General features: G+C 39.7%; 1 protein-coding gene across 3 annotated transcripts in view; it reads left to right on the top strand.

Annotated features, from left to right (window-relative positions):
- Nucleotides 1–16,389, top strand: part of MYZAP (myocardial zonula adherens protein) — a 43,952-nt gene that overhangs the window by 7,822 nt on the left and 19,741 nt on the right. For all 3 annotated transcript variants that reach the window (XM_026045691.1, XM_026045689.1, XM_026045690.1), the window contains 7 exon segments: nucleotides 6,427–6,585; nucleotides 8,768–8,860; nucleotides 10,101–10,214; nucleotides 11,048–11,200; nucleotides 12,661–12,786; nucleotides 13,601–13,729; nucleotides 16,234–16,319. In XM_026045691.1, coding sequence (XP_025901476.1) covers nucleotides 6,427–6,585; nucleotides 8,768–8,860; nucleotides 10,101–10,214; nucleotides 11,048–11,200; nucleotides 12,661–12,786; nucleotides 13,601–13,729; nucleotides 16,234–16,319 — 860 coding nt within the window.

Raw genomic sequence — 16,389 nt, 5'->3', positions numbered from 1 at the left:
ACTTACACATAAAATTACCCATACATATAAGATGACATTTAAACAGATTTTTTTAATCAATGTGTGCCTGTGAAATAACAATGAAATAGCCTAGGAAATTAAATAAAGGGATGGAGTTAGGCACTTCTGTTGCAACAAAATTGCTGCAGGCATTGATCTAGTGGGACTGTCTCTCCCCGCTCTGTGAAAGACGGGCAGATGGTTCCCAGTTAGAGGGTGATCTCAAAAACCACCAGGAGAGCTTGTRCTCCTGTATGTCAGGCTGGGTTTTTATATGTATATTTAGACTGCAAGACCCTGAAAGAAACATGGGAACTAACATCACAGGTAGAGGTTTGTTTCTTTGCTTCTTCCAAGCTAGAAGCCTGCAGTTAAGTACCTCTGAATTGCTTGCACTGTAGCTAGAGGGATTCTGAAACCTTCTCTGCATCTTTTCAGTTAGAGTTGGACAATGGGTGACAGTTACATGAGGGTGTTTACTTCACCAGGAAGTACAAAGGAATATTGTCTTCATCAGACTGTATGCAAAATCAGTTGCTGTGAATAACAAAATGCTGCCAGACAATTCTGTTGTCTGTGTTTGGGATCATTTTCTTTTTATCTCTAAGTACCTTTCTCCATGCAGTTCAGTCACGCCTAAATTTGGAAGTGTCAGTGCAAGCTGCAGCTAGGTGTTCGAGCGCAGACTGTGGGCATRTGTGTAGATGGACTATTTTGTTCCTCTTTCAGTTGGCACCTGGCAAGAGATTGAAAGCAGGATAACACTCTAGAAATTTGTCTCCCTTGTATTTGTAGCTTTCAGCAGTTTGAGCAGTGTTAAGGCTTAAATCAGTATCCTTATATGAGTACATAACATTGCTTGCTTATGTATTGCTTGGAGTGTCTTAGTTTGATAGAACATTAATCTGGTTGGTACTCTGGCTGTGTATATCTTGAGATGCATTATTTTTAGCATTGACTGCTTGATATTGATGTGTACTAATYAAGTGACTCCTTCATTAAATGCAACACTGCATGAAGACCATAGAAAAAATTGCTCTGACTTCTGTGGCTACTGCTATATTTGCTGTATCTCATTTTCTGAGTGTATAAACATTGATGTTCTGGAGGAAGATTTCATTGATTAAATGTGACTGTGTGTGTGGGCAGTGCCTGTCCTTTCTATTTTGAGATGGGCACCTAACTTCTACAACATTTTCAGGAGCTTAGAAGTTGGAATATGTTTAAAAGATACTTCTTATTTAGCATCACCAGTTTGAGAGCACTCATGCTTGTCTCTTGGCACATTTTCCATATTTTAATACTATTTTTGTTTGAAGCATCGCTAAATTTAACATGAATTTCATGAACTGTGGAGGAATATAGAGAAACACAACTGTCTTTTCTCACAGCACAGTAACATTTTTTGGTGAGCTCAATATTACAAACTTCTCAATTTACTGGACAAGAAATATGTAACCTAAATAACAACATTATGGCTCTTTGTAAAACTAATTACAAAGTAAAACAATTGGATATTTCAGAAGCCTCAAGCATTTAGCATTTGGAGAAAAGATAAAGAGTGGCTTATTTGATTTGATGGTAGGTTAAAATAAGATTTTTTTAGATGGTGCTAGTAAACAGATGATGTTGATTTAGGAAAATTTTACATTGCTTACTAAATTAAATCCATATGTGTACTGATGCCAGAATAAATCCATATGTGTACTGATGCAGAATCACCAGTACAGATTAGGGGTCGACCTGCTAGAAAGCAGCTCCACGGAGAGGGACCTGGGAGTCCTGGTTGACACTAAGTTAACCATGAGTGAGCAGTGTGCCCTCGTGGCCAAGAAGGCCAGTGGGATTCTGGCTGCATCAGGAGGAGTGTTGCCAGCAGGTCAAGGGAGKTGATTCTGCCCCTCTACTCAGCTCTGGTCCCCTCTACTGCACCTGGAGTACTGTGTGCAGTTCTGGGCACCCCAGTATAGGAGGGACGTGGAGCTTCTCGAGAGGGTCCAGAGAAGGGCAACCAGGATGATTAAGGGAATGGAACATCTCCCGTACGAAGAGAGGCTGAGTGAGCTGGGCCTGTTTTCTCTGGAGAAGAGAAGGCTCAGAGGGGATATGATTAATATGTATAAGTTCAGGAAGGGAGAATGCAGGGAGGAAGGGGACAAGCTGTTTTCACTGGTGGCCAGCGACAGGAYGAGGGGTAATGGCCATAAGCTGGAGCACAGGAAGCTCCGTCTCCAGGTGAGGAGSAACTTCTTTACTGTTAGGGTGACAGAGCAGTGGAACAGGCTGCCCAGGGAGGTTGTGGAGTCTCCTTCTCTGGAGGTCTTCAAAACCCGCCTGGATGCCGCTCTGTGCCACATGCTGTAGGTGTGCCTGCTTGAGCAGGAAGGTTGGACTAGATGATCTCTAGAGGTCCCTTCCAACCCTGAATATTCTGTGATTCTGTGATTCTGTGATTTTGCTAATCATGACATTGGATGTGCTTTTCCTCCAAATAGAATATCTTTTCTGTGCTCCTACTTAACATTTTTTTGTTTTGTTTTGTTTTTTTCTGTTTGACAGGGAGAACATACGAATCATGAGAGTAACTAACTTTAATTGAACAGATTATGGAGATAGATTAGAAGAAAATCTGCCCTCAGTGTTGCATATATAATGTAAGGCTAATAAAACCTCACACAGTACAGTTGCATATGCAAGACGGAAGAACAGCTCAGCTTATATTTTGGGTCTGTTTTGTAGTGTCTCTGCTTTACGTTACTTACTTGCTATTCATGCTACTTATTTGGACAGAGACATAAACAGGATGCACGGTAATTATCAAGGCTTTTGCAACCTTGAGGTGTAGGCTACTGTCTAAAATATTTATTAAGTATGCAGTCCGCTTTTCTTTAGTATATGTTGTGCAGCAGGTGCAGCATTACAGTTGCTACAGCTTGGATAAAAGCACTGGAAGCTGCTATAGTATTCGTGCTCATCAAAATGGTATGTTGTTGCTGTTAACTTTTTCCGTCGTAGAKTTGGGTTTAGGTACAAAGAGAAATTCACAAGTTCTTCATCTGTCTGCTGTTTTCAACTTCGTCAGAAGGGGTTTTGAGCTGCGTTTGGTGCAGCAGGCTGCTGGGGCAAGGTCAGGCTCAAGTGCAGCCAGCARTGGGCACTGGGAACTTTTCTAAAGAATTGGCTGATATTTTGACTTTAAGCAAAGTCAAAATGATCTGAAACCTTTCAGCTTCAAGCACTTTGTTTAGCTAGCTTTGCAGGATTTATGTGCTCTTAAATACATATGTTAGCTTGTTGCTATCACTAAACAAGATGCCTTACTGCAGATCAGAGTGAAGACAGGCAAGGACCCTCACAAAAATAATGAGTTTAGGGGGTTCTGTAAGGACTGAGCTGCTGTGTATAGGTGTTGATTCACACAGCTTTAAATTTAAGAGCTGTACTGAATTTTTAACAGGTGTTTGCCTGAGATTTGTGATACAAAGGGGAGTAAAAACAATATCTGGTACTGTTAAGTAGCACGTTAGACCTGRAACACTCAGCAGATGACGGCAATTTATTTCAGTCTTCTGAAAGAGCAGGCATTAAGGGGATCTTGGGAGGGACCACAGACAAATTTAGAACAGTTGCATGAAAAGTATAGCCAGTCATGTTTTGTACATACATAATCCTGCATGTATTGTCCATGAGCTGTAAATGTAATTTTGTTCATCTGTGAAATATGCAAGTGCCCTGGGTGATTCTGTGGCTGCAAATCTAGTAGTCTAAATCTATAGGTCTTTCCTTGAAGGATGGGGAGAAAAATCCTTCAAAGCGTTCCTTAGGAATGTGTTTATAATATTCTGAAAATAAGGACTTGATCATAATCTTCATGCTCTGTAAACTGCACTTTAAACAATTCTGCCAATGTTTTGAGGCACAAATGATCTCAGTAGCTACTGGTATTCACTGTTCATCTCCTAAAAAATGAATTATAGTGGGAGAGGGGAACGGGTTTATGAGTTCAGCATCTGGGGCCTCAGTGACATTTAAACCATCCAAGTGATTATTCACTTGGTTATCTGGAAGATGGAAGTACTGTAATCCCTTTATCCAGATGCAAAGGAGCAACTGAGCTGAAACTCCTGAAGAAACTGCGCAACTCTGGACACAAACAAATTGAAAAAAAATTGAGTCATATCCGCACCTAGTTCCTGTAAAACATGCTTGTTTTCTTCACTCTCAAATACCAGGTGTGGAGGTTTTGTTGGTACACGTCTAAAGAGCAAACCAAAACCCCTCCTAATGCATAATTATGTAACTTTTGATTATTAGGCTATGAAATTTGCATATAATATCTTCTKAGTTCAAAATGGCATCAGGTAGAGGTTGCTCAATATTTTTTTTCTTAAGTGGTTTTATGACTTTCTTTTTAAATTGTTGCTTATAGTTTTGTCATTCTTTGCCTGAAACCTTCTTTATCAGCTGTTCCTGCTGAGGCAGTTCTCTCTTAGCCCTGCTTTAGCAGAATGGTTAAGCCCTTAATGGTACCACAGGAGGCAAAGTGTAGGCTTGACAGTGTTGAGAAAGTCTGTCAGTGCCATGCTGGAGAAACACAACTTTCTTTGAACATTTACCATATAAAACTGATGTCCATTGCTACCCATGCTTCTTCATCCCAGTGGATTTTTGCTATTCATTTTCCCCCCACATATTTATTCCCATATTATCACCAAAATTTTGCTAGTTTGGCTTCTAAAAAACCAAAGGAGCTTTAGCCTGCAGGTACCATCCTCACCCTCTGTCACAGTGATGGGAGACTTTGTAGGATATGATCAAAAGTTGATACAAGATGTTGAACTTGATCTCTTACTCCATCTGCTTGGTGTCAAAGAGATTTTTCAGACTGTTTAGACTCTTAATTTAGCCAAGAGTCCCAAAGAACTATAAGAGTTCATACTGTGTCATTACTGAACAACAGCCTTTGGAGGGAAAAACAACTCCTCTCAATGCCCCTATATTCTAAGGCCAATGTGTTCGTAAATATTGGGAAAAAAATGTTAACTAAAACTACCTATAATTGATTTGTTCCCAGTACTAGCCTTTACAAGACTGTTTTTGCATGCAAACTTGAACAATAACAGCTCTATTCTTAAAACTGTGTCTTTTTAACTTCATGAACAGAAAAAATCACTAATTTTAGATTCTCAGGCTATAAATATTGAAAATTAGGGGAAATTAAGTTTTTGTTTTTATTTTTTAAAAGACACAATGCGGAGATCTCCAACTAGTATAGCTAGTTGTTTAGACCCTATGTGATCAGGAGAGGTAAATAAGCACTTCTGCAACTTGATTCATTTGAGAAGCCTGCCCTAGAAACATGTTTCCTTCAGTTGATTATAAGGGAGGCTATGGGAGTAGTCAGGTCAGGAAGCTACATTTGACCTTGCAGACATTTATTTATTTGCAAAGGGAGACAATTCCTACTCTTTGCATGATTATTTTTCTTAATAAGTGCATTGATGTACTGTCTAAGAGTAGTCTGTTGCGAAGACCTTAAAATAAGTCATGCAGTTATTAAAATTGTGCTGTAGAAATTCCAGCATATCACTTAAAATAAGGATAGACAGTTTAAAATTGCCTTTCTACTTACTTACTAAGACCCGAGTTCAAAGTTTTGTGTCTCTACAACAACTCAAATAGCTCTGATAACATTCAAATACCCGCTGTAATGTTGTATTTCACAACTCTGCCTCAGCTCCTGCCATATGTGTTCTGCAACTTCTCTGAGAGAAATGTAGCCCTAAAATTGATATTGTATTACTTTGGAGGTCCTTAGCCTCGAAATTCTAGCTCTATAAACAAAATAAATATGTAACAATTAGATATTTTTTGATCTCCGCATGTGAAACCTTGCTAAACCTTAGGATTTTTTAAGAAGATTCATTTCCAGTTTCTTCTGAGAAGTCTCTACAAAGTTTGATTAAATTTGTGAATTTCAGTATTTTGCCAAGCAGAAGTTTTCTGAGGGGTGGCAGGTTCCACTATGGCAAGAGTTAAAAGAAACTATGAGAGCCAACTGTGCTACAGAAACCTGCAAAAAAGGAGCATATGTTGGAGAATAAAAATAAGCCAAGGTAACTTTTTTGTTAGGTGCTTTTACTTTTCCACAGATGCAGCCTGTCTCCCCTGGCTGTGCATATATTGCTTCCATAAAAGTCAGTAGAAAATAGACGTTTGTACCATCAGTGATCAGCTGATGACGGATCTTCCAAAAATTATGAATGTTGACAGTTTGGCCTCCAAGTGTTTGAGCACTAGTGTTCTTAGGTACAGTTATGCATTGCCTATAGTTGACTGTCTCTCCTGGCATTATATTACAGTGTTTTTGTTATTATTTATTCAAGTAATGTTTTTAAAATWATTTTCTATTTATTTGCTTTTAAGGAACTCTATCATGTACCAAATGGCATGTCTGCAGGGAAGCTGTCTCATGGGATGGTGTATGGAGTTGTGCACCGAACTGACAACAACCATCAGAGAGAAATGGTGGTTTATGGCTGGTCAGCAGATCAGCTGAAAGAAGAGATGAACTACATTAAAGAAGTGAGCAAAGGTTTCAACTTCAAAACCTGTCCAGTATTCTTTCCCTGTATTCATATAGAACTGTGGGTGTATGTGGGATGGCTCCTGTCTAGGCCAACACCTGGTTCTGAGCTGGGAAACCACTTTGAAGCTAAAGGCTTGTTTTGCTGGGACCCAAGTTAAACATATGCTGTATACCTGGGAGCTGTGAGTGCTGCACTCAGCTCCTCTGTGCTGAGTGATGCTCCTTACGCTCACTGGCTGGGCTGCAGCCACGTGAGGAAACTGCCAAAGAAACCTTGGGGTTCTTGTGCTAAAGCCCTCATAATTTCAAATTTGATACAGAAGAAGCTATAAGCAGACAGACTCCTGGGAGGATGAACTCTCTGCCCTCTTCCTCTGCTTTTCATCCTAGTTTAGAAAAAACTCCCAAATTAGGTGATACAGTAAAATCACTTGGGTGTGCTTTGGGGCAGCCTTAAAATAGTCAACCTAATAAGGATGACTTTGTACTAGTTTTTCTGTGCATGCTCATATAATCATAATTGGCAGGAGCTCTCCTGAAGGAAAGGTGCATCTTTGATGCTGCTGGTCTCCATGCTTGAAACCCGGCATCTCTTCACCTGCCAGGTTCTGGGTCTTAGTCTTAGCGATCTCTAATTCAACCAAAGCAAATAATTTGACCTTCTCTTTCCACCTGCCTTCACCACCCTGGAAGCTGTTGGTCAATGCTTATCGTATTACAGTGATTCAAGCATAGGAGAGCAGTGTTGATACAAGAGGGAGGAGCTCGGCACCAGGCCAGCAGCGTAAGGGAGTGTAATTATTGGAGCTCCAAACATCTGCTGGATCTTCAAGCCTGCAGCCCCTCTTCTGCCCTGTGTTACTCCCATGTGTTGGCAACCTGGCCACCCTCCTCTCGGTCCTGTGCTCACAGCTGGGAACGTCCCTATTGCTGCTTCTTACAGGGAGTGGGGAAATGAGGAACTGCACTGAGCGACAGCCCTGACTCTGCTGCCTGGGAAAGGCTGTGCCCAGCCAGGCCAGCTTGTGAGGCTTGGGCTGCTGGAGAAGTCGCATCTTACATGAGATCATCAGAGTTGTAAATAAGAGTCCCTTGCTTGTGCCACATGATGTGCTGACTGACTTCTTCAGCAGACCAAAAACGGTGTCTCACGTCATCCCTGCTGACAGTTTCTTCTGCAGCCAAGTCATCGTGCAAAGAGAGCACAGGCACGTGCGCAGGGGTGGGGTGAGGAGCTGCCATGAGGGCCACCCCAGTCCCRGCCTCCTGCTGCACTGCACACCCCAGGTAGCACGTGGCTTGGTGCCTGTCACCCCCTCCTCCTGTATGCAGCTGCCACAAACATCCCTTTGAGGTCGCTTTTCCCTTCGTCCCTTCATGAGCCTCACCTTGGCATTGCAGAGGCGAGGAAAGCTCTCAGTCCCAGATCTGTGTCCGACAGAAGCTGTGTCCGACAGAAGAGAGGAAAAAGAAGGAATTTGAGTGTGTGGCTGGAAGAGAGACTGTGGGCAAACATTGACCTGCCGTGTTTACAGTGCGTGCGCTTCAGCTGTCTGGCCCTGTGATGTTTGCAATGCGTGCAACCGCAGGCTGGCTTCCAGCAGACCTTTATTTAGAAAGGCCAGGTATAATTTACACCCGTGGTTCTTAATTGAAATCCAATTGAGCTCTCAGCTCCTCATTCTAGAGCTGAAGTTACATTGATGAATTCGAGTTGATGTATTGTTTAGCTAACTGTGAGCCTTAAAGTCCAAACACAGTGAAACTAAAGAATTTAGCCTCAATGGACACTTGAGGAGAATAGAATTAACCACTTCAAATGTGTGAAGCTGTRTTAAATTCAAGTGTGGATGTTTTTTCAGACAGAAAAATTTATATGATCCAATTAGGTTAGAATGAAGAATGGATAATTTAATTGAAATCTGTTGTTAAATTATAAATTTGCTAGCTTTAAATGTGTATAGCTTATTTGACAATTATTTGGACATATTTATTCACATCACTATAAAGACAAATCCTGCAGTTCTTAGCGTACATTACTTTTGGCAAAAAGGTAGCTTAATAGTGGAAAATACTAAAAGTAATAATGAAGGTATAGAAACAAAATATCAAATTTTAGTATAAACAATATAACCAGTAAGTTTGATTGATAAAGATGCTTGATTTGCCTAACACCAGGTGAGAGCAACTCTGGAAAAAGTAAGAAAGAAAATGTACGGGGAATATGATGAAATGAAACGAAAAATACAGCAGCTTACCAATGAACTCAAGGTCAGTATACATTTACTTACAGCAAAAGCATAARAGCATAACTTTTCCTGTGTAGTCTAGAGATTTTTTTTTTCTTCAGCAGGACTGAAATGAATTCTCAGATGATTCTGRTTCATTGTTTTGCATGTCATATCTATCTGCCTTATTTATTTCCCTTATAGAATGAAAAACATTTAAAATCCTATTTAAAATCTTTTCTATGCTCTTTCCTTTGTCTAACACCAGCTTAGAGTTTGGATCATTATGCTGTTTTTCAGTCAGTTTTCAGGACTACTTTTTGTTCATGAAGTTTGTGCTTCATATACCCTACCCTGGACAGTGTGCTTCTTTCTACAAGTTCTTATCTTTTTTCTTAACCCATCCAAAGCATTTTGCTTTGACCTTTGGTTTGGTTTTGTTTTTCTTCTAACATAAGTATCTGCTTATGTAGACTTAGCAGTGACTTCTGCTTCCTGTGCTGGTCTGATCAGTGTGCACCACTTGTTCTCAAGATTGGTCCCCAATGTTTGTATGTTTTTATCAAGAAACAAATCTGAGTCCAAGAATGTGAGTCAGACTGTCCTTCATTAGTAACTTTTTTCTCTGTGTATTGCTGAGTGGTTCATAATCATTTATATTACTTAAGTCTCTGACTTCCCATAACTTATGTCACTTTGCTATGCTTCCTTTACCTCCTCTTTTCATTGTGTTTGTGTACATCTACGTACATGACCAGACATGACAAATTCTCACACAACAAAGCTCTGCATTTGAGTTCTCCTACCTGCTTCCCGTTGTTTCATCCTTGAGCCTTCCTGATGTTTGTCTCCTTACGCACCTGATTAATCATTTCTTTTGTGACTGAGGCCATGGTGCAGTTTACCTAAAGCTTTCTAGGCTGCTACGTTCCTTGCCTTCGCCCAGCCTCCATCCTGTGACATCTCAGGGTCAGCCCACTCCTTGTGTAGCAACTTGCAGGACTCACATCAGCAAAGTGTCCTCTTGCTTCTTCAAAAAGGACAATTTTTGGAGGGATTACAGGCTAACAATAAATGCAAATACTGGTGTCATGTTTCTGTTTGCATATTTAAATTACAGGTTATGTTTGTTTGTTTTCAGGTAAAGGACCTATACCTCTGGGGATCTGTATATTTTAAGCATCCTTGATTGTGAAAATCAACCATGTCTGTTTCCCTTTTGTAGCACCTTTTGAAAGAATAGATAAACTTCAGCATTATTTTACAATTTTTTTCCTGCTTAGGTGACAAATGCTCATCAGGAATCCTTAGAGAATCATGTGCGAGTGCAGGCTGCAGCCTTAGACAGCTTCAGTGAAATGAACAGCTCCTTGACATCAGCTTCAATAGACTTGCAGGTACATTTTTAACAGATATTTCACAGCTGACAGTTGCCTCTTCTGACATGAATTTGAATGTATGCATAAAACATGGATGTCAAATAGAGATTCTAACATTAAACATGCCCTTGAAGCACTGCCCTGTATATTTGAGGCAGCTAAGAGGAAAATAAGAAAACAAAATCCAGCAACTGTGTTTTTTAAAAACCTAGAAAAATAGTATAAAATAGAAAATATACTGAACTGTGGCAAACTAATGTCACTAGCCTCGCGTTTGTGAAATATCTAAGTTGAAAATGTGATTTATCTTATATTGCGGAAAACAGCATGTCTCCTCACTTATTTGTACCTTTAGTAGAAATGGATGTGGCATGTTTGAAAGCTAAACACTAGTGAAGTTTTGCATAGCTGTGAGATGTACTGAGAGTGGCAAAAGGTGGGAAGAGGGAATGCACTTTCTGTTTGCAAGTTCTCAGACAGCTGATGTGAACTCATACTTCTCCCCTCTTGYATGATGCACTCTTTTCAGTCTAGCGTGTTTAATATATATGGAGTGGTTCTCGGAGAGACTGTTAAGGAACATTTATACTGAAATTAATCCACGTTCTTTCTTTGTTCATAGTGTTCCGGGGCTTGACTTGAGTTAGCATATTCCTTGTGGAAATACTTTTTTAGCAAACCAAATACAATGACAACAAAAAAGAATTGAAAATGTTAAAGCTTGCAGAGCTCTTCCACAGCACCGACAAATCAGGAAACTTCTAAATGTTCTGCCTGTGCCTTACTGTTTGACTATATTCTTTCACCCAATTATTTGTAATTTTAATATGTGCTTTGTCTGTTTCTTCTAGAAAACTCTAGTGGATGTTACTTTGGAGAATACTGATATAAGGGAGCAAATAAGAAATTTAAAACATACACATGAGCAATCAATGGAAAAACTGAGAGAAAAACAAAAGCAACTTGAAACAGCACAAATTGAAAATCAGTTACTGAAATTAAAGGTACAGTATATATACTCCTCATACTTCATATATATATACTTCATCATGTATGCAGTATATATAATCTCATATATACATATATAGAAAAAGAAGCGATGGATACACAGCACCAAGGATAATATTCCAGTTCAGTGTGTCTTAAGGACTCAAGGGCTGACTTGTTGGCCTTTTCTGAATGATGTGATTCTTAGAGGCTTCCTGTAATGCTGGTGGTTTCATGTTGAACTCAAACTTAGGCAAACTGCAGCCCTGCTCACAAYGCGCAAGCTGCTGCGGCCACGCTGGGGCTGGTCTGGGTGTGATGCTAGAGGGGGTGATTGCTTTASAAGTGCAGCTTCTCAGAGCTCCGTCCACTTTCCAAGGATGACATTCCCTGTTGTTATCCCATGCGGCAATAAAACAGCTGGGCAAAACAGATGCAAAGGTTCGATAAATCTTTCAGTCATTTCAATTAAAAAGCTCTATAATCAAACCCAGGTATTTCACGGCTCTAGTCAATAAAAGTTCCTCCAGGGAACGCAGCAATCTTCTCCCAGATAAGTGAGTTCCTCCTCTCCCTGACACTGCTGTAAAGGTCATTATAGCCTTGTCTGATTAACTGTATTTCGAGTATGAGAGATATGTTATGGCTATGGTGATTTGCTTTGTTTTATTGTAGTTTACAGTGCAGATGGGCTTAAGCTGTAAACGTCCTGTCTAGCACTTAATCACTGTGGGTGTGGTTGGAGTTGAGTGTTTTGAATCAGCATAAGGGGAAATCCTGCCTTTGAATAGCAACTATTCTTGCCCTCTTCCCTGTGCCAGTTGTAGTGTTTCTGGTTCTGTGGTTAAAAATTAACCCTCTCCCTGTGGGTATATTAGTTTTCAGCTGTTCTCTAATCTAATTCCCTTCGTAGCACTGCAGGACAAAGCTAGAGGGAGGTGGGAGGGCACAGCAGTTCCTCAGAGTTTGCAACCCGTGCTTAGGCTCAGTCTAAAGTAAGCATCACTTGGAGAGTTCACAGTCTTTTGGAAACAGAAGTGGAATCTAGACTGTCTCTAACCTATACCTCTGTAATATTAGACTTTATTTTTCAATGGGGAGCAAACTGGGTAATTGGGAAGCTGTTATGGAAGCACTGACTTCCATGACCCACCACAGAGGGGTAGCCTGGTTAGCCATGGCTAAGCAATGGCCAGTTAAATTCAGGCAACCTGAAACCAGTTATCTTGATGTAACTGTGCCTTGTACAAATTTGAATGACTTGTAGACTGGAGGATTTTTTTTTAAATAGACTGGAGGAACTTTTAAATGGTCTAGATGTAAATGAACGTGCACTGCAACAGCCTGAAGTTTACAACAAGGTAGACAGAAGTTCAAGGTGCTGCCTTTGCATTATGTGAGCTCCTTTTTCTTGATATCAGCAGTGTTCTAGTGATTCATGGATCAACTGTGATTTTCCCTCTCCCCCTTCTCATAGGTAGAATCATCGCAAGAAGCCAATGCTGAAGTCATGAGAGAAATGACAAGAAAACTGTATAGTCAGTATGAGGAAAAAATGCGAGAAGAGGAGAAGAAACATAAAGCTGAGAAAGAAATCCTTCTAGTATGTACAGGCCGTCTGTAAGAGTGGTGTTCAGTCTGGGTGTCACTTCTCAATCGCCTAGTGCTCCAGAGTGAACAAAAGTTTCCTCTCTGCAATCTCTGTGCCTTGTTGTGCTGCTGTTACTGAGCTTTGCAGTTATTGGAGGGCCAACAAAAGAATGTGCTAAAACACAGTCAGATTAATGATAATGTAAATTTCAAAATCTGAAATTGTTAATTTCTTTTGCTTCTAATTCTAAGTAGTTTTAAAATATAATATCTGATTTTAGTGATAGTTCAGGACTGGAAGAAATTAGCTTACATGGATGCTACTGAGCAAGGACTCTTCCTTCCCAGTCATCCCATCACATGTAAAACCTGTCTGTTCACAGTTGTGTTTTTCTAACTGATGGATAAATATAGATAACCACTGAGACTGAAGATACATTCTCTTGATTCTTTTTATTCATATTTCTTTAAATGTGGGAAAAGTACAGAGCTGAATTTGGCAAAATTTGGTGTTTAAAGTATTATTTTCTGGAATAGCATTTTTTTTCTGTCTGTTACTTAACATGTGTCRTCAGAAAGGAAAACAAATATCCAAGAAATGTATAAACATTTTTCTCAAATTTTCATAATCGTACCTAGCAAGTACCTAGGCACTTCAAAGTGCCTGAAATCTTTAATATTCTGTAGAATATTCTATAGCATTCATTGAAAAATGAAAAGTTTTATGAATTCTGCTTCAAAACTATTCACCTGCCTCTGTGGCCTAAAAWTTTTTCTCTCAGTTATACGTTGTATGTTAATATGGCTGTAAATGTCCTTCTTTGAAGGAGGAAACAAATCGACTTCTAAAGGCCATTGAAGAGGCAAATAAGAAGATGCAGATTACAGAAACGAGCATCCAGGAGAAAGACCGGAGAATTGGTGAGCTGGATCGGCTGATTGAACGCATGGAAGAGGTACCAGTTAGTTATTTGCTTGCTTTAAAGGAAATGCAGAAATACCTGGAAGGAGTTTGAGTGTGTGCATGCGTGTGTTTGTGTTAGCTGCTGTACTCATAAATATATGCACCTGTGCTATCACAGATTCACAGAATATTTAAGGTTGGAAGGGACCTCTAGAGATCAGCTAGTCCAACCTTCCTGCTCAAGCAGGCACACCTACAGCATGTGGCACAGAGCGGCATCCAGGCGGGTTTTGAAGACCTCCAGAGAAGGAGACTCCACAACCTCCCTGGGCAGCCTGTTCCACTGCTCTGTCACCCTAACAGTAAAGAAGTTGCTCCTCACCTGGAGACGGAACTTCTTATGCTTCAGCTTGTGGCCATTACCCCTCGTCCTATCRCTGGYCACCAGTGAAAACAGCTTGTCCCCTTCCTCCCTATCAAGGAGGCATTATGATTAAGTGGTTCTTTGCCTGTCCTGTGGTGYTAAAAGTCAGGGCTGCTTAAGGTGTCGGATTTTATTTAGTAAACCATCATTTTATAGAAYGAGTTTTAAAAGGCAATTCTGTCCCCCTTCAGTCTACAAGATATTGTGAGCTGAATGAACTAGTCACTCCAAGTCTCAGAAGTGCAGTTGGTAGTTCCACTAAAGGGCATTTTAATTAGGAATSTACCCTATTATTTAGCTATTCATAGCTGCATAATTAGAATTGTACCCCCGAATTTCTCCATATTTGGGTGAAAGGATAAAATGATGGCTTCAGATCACAAGGTTTTGAAATTTTGAATTCAGATTTTTGGCTTGTGGCAGTGCCTTGAGGTTTTTAATCCTCCATGCAGATATTTTACTGGTATTTTGGTAAGGGGAGTATTTTGGGAATGGGTATTTTGGRAAGGGGAGAAAAACCCAGTTAAAAACACATTTTTTCTGCCTTTAATCCATACTCTAGGTACTTCCTTTCCTGCCAGCATTAAAACAATTCCAGTTATTTCTCTCCCTGGCTAAATGTTCTCTATCAAACTGTAGTTGAGAGCACTTTTTTAAAATTGACTTTTAAACCTCTGAAACTAGAAAAGTTTTGAGACACTTCTCTTCTGATGTTGGCAGCACTACTGTAAAACTAGTTGTAGCAGTTAACTTCTTTTTATTTGCTGCCCTGCCTTTCTTCTTTCTTATGGACTTTGCTTCAGGGCAAAACTCACCTAGCTTTTCAGATAATTATTTTAAGGTATCGTTAAGCCACAGAGTATCACAATGCCTCTTTCCCCATGGTATACTTTATTATCTGAACCTCATTTGTTGGATATTCTCAGACATCTGAAACGGGTTTATGTCCCCCGTATCTAACAGTTACAGTTCACCTAACTGAGAATGAAAGTTATTGTTTAGTCCTTAGATTGAATAGTTTCACTCTAAAAGGGATAAGAATGGTCCTTCTAAAAGGCTCTAGCATGTATTTTGGTGTCTGTCATTTAATTCAATAGCAGGCATCTCATTATCTTTAAAGATTGGGCCTTGCTATCTACAGAAGTAAAGGCCATGCTGGGAAATTCTAGTAAGTGGAGAGAATACAGTACTCTTTTCTCCCATGTTAAGTGTTTTTAACCAACTTCAGTTTAATATAGTATTTGATGTTATAGAGAAATAGATTGTTATAAGGCAATATTGTTGGATTGACTGGTTAGTCTAGTGTACATTTATTTGAGCCCCTTTTGTCCAAYTCATGCAGCTTAATTGGTTGAAATAGTGATAACCCTGAGGTATCAAGATAACTTAATGTGCCCCTTTAGTGACTTCATTGACTTAAACTAGGCTTCAGCCCACCATTTAAAAGTGTTTTGTGATTCTGTGATTTTGCAATGAGTAAGAGATTGCATTGTATAGTTCTTAAAGTGCAGATGAGCTTCTTCATTTTRGTTTTTAATTTGCTGTTATCTGGCTAATACTTGCAGAGTAAAATGGAATGCCTCCATCAACTTTCAATTAAAATGAATAGCAGACTCCTGTTAATTTGTGTTGAGTCAGTCCCCAAGTGCTCATAGATCTTCACAAGCAAAATGCTGGTGGATACCTAAAAATAAATAAGGGCGTTTTGGGGAAGAAAATAGAGTACTGCATTTTATTTCTGCCTTGGATTGAGAGATCTTTTGGGAGGAATAACACGGGTAATTTGACATTCATGTAATTAAGGATGGTGATGACTCGGGTCTTTATACAAAAAAAGATCAGTTTCAAGAGCAACTGTATGTCTTCAAGTGGGAAATTGAAAATAGTGATCTTATTTTCATGTTTAGTTGGGAATTGATTTTATTATTTGTATTCTGTTCTCCTGGGATATAGGAGATGTGTACAGATGCTACCTAGGAGATTTCCTAGGTAGCATCTGTAAATTTTAATTAGTTTCTGCTTTAGTTTCACAAATGATCTTTTGAATTGCATGAAACCTGTGAAATGTGCTTAGTTAAGCCTCTGCATTTAAACACGTGGAGAACTGAAGGATTGCATTTCTTGTTGTTTAGGAGCGTCACCAGCTGCAAAAACAATTGGAACTAAATGAAATACAAATATCTGGAGCAAAATCTGAAAACAACTCTGACAGTGAGAGGTGAGACCTGTCTTGTTTCTGGAACTTCAAGCATTGCGAAGAGACTTTTAAGATTTTGCTTGTTTTTCTG

The sequence above is a fragment of the Nothoprocta perdicaria genome, unplaced genomic scaffold (assembly GCF_003342845.1).
Source record: "Nothoprocta perdicaria isolate Ctin4 unplaced genomic scaffold, notPer1 scaffold_41, whole genome shotgun sequence".
Lineage (NCBI taxonomy): Eukaryota > Metazoa > Chordata > Aves > Tinamiformes > Tinamidae > Nothoprocta > Nothoprocta perdicaria.
Note: the sequence above shows the minus strand (reverse complement) of the source record. Positions and strands in the feature narration are given on the sequence as shown.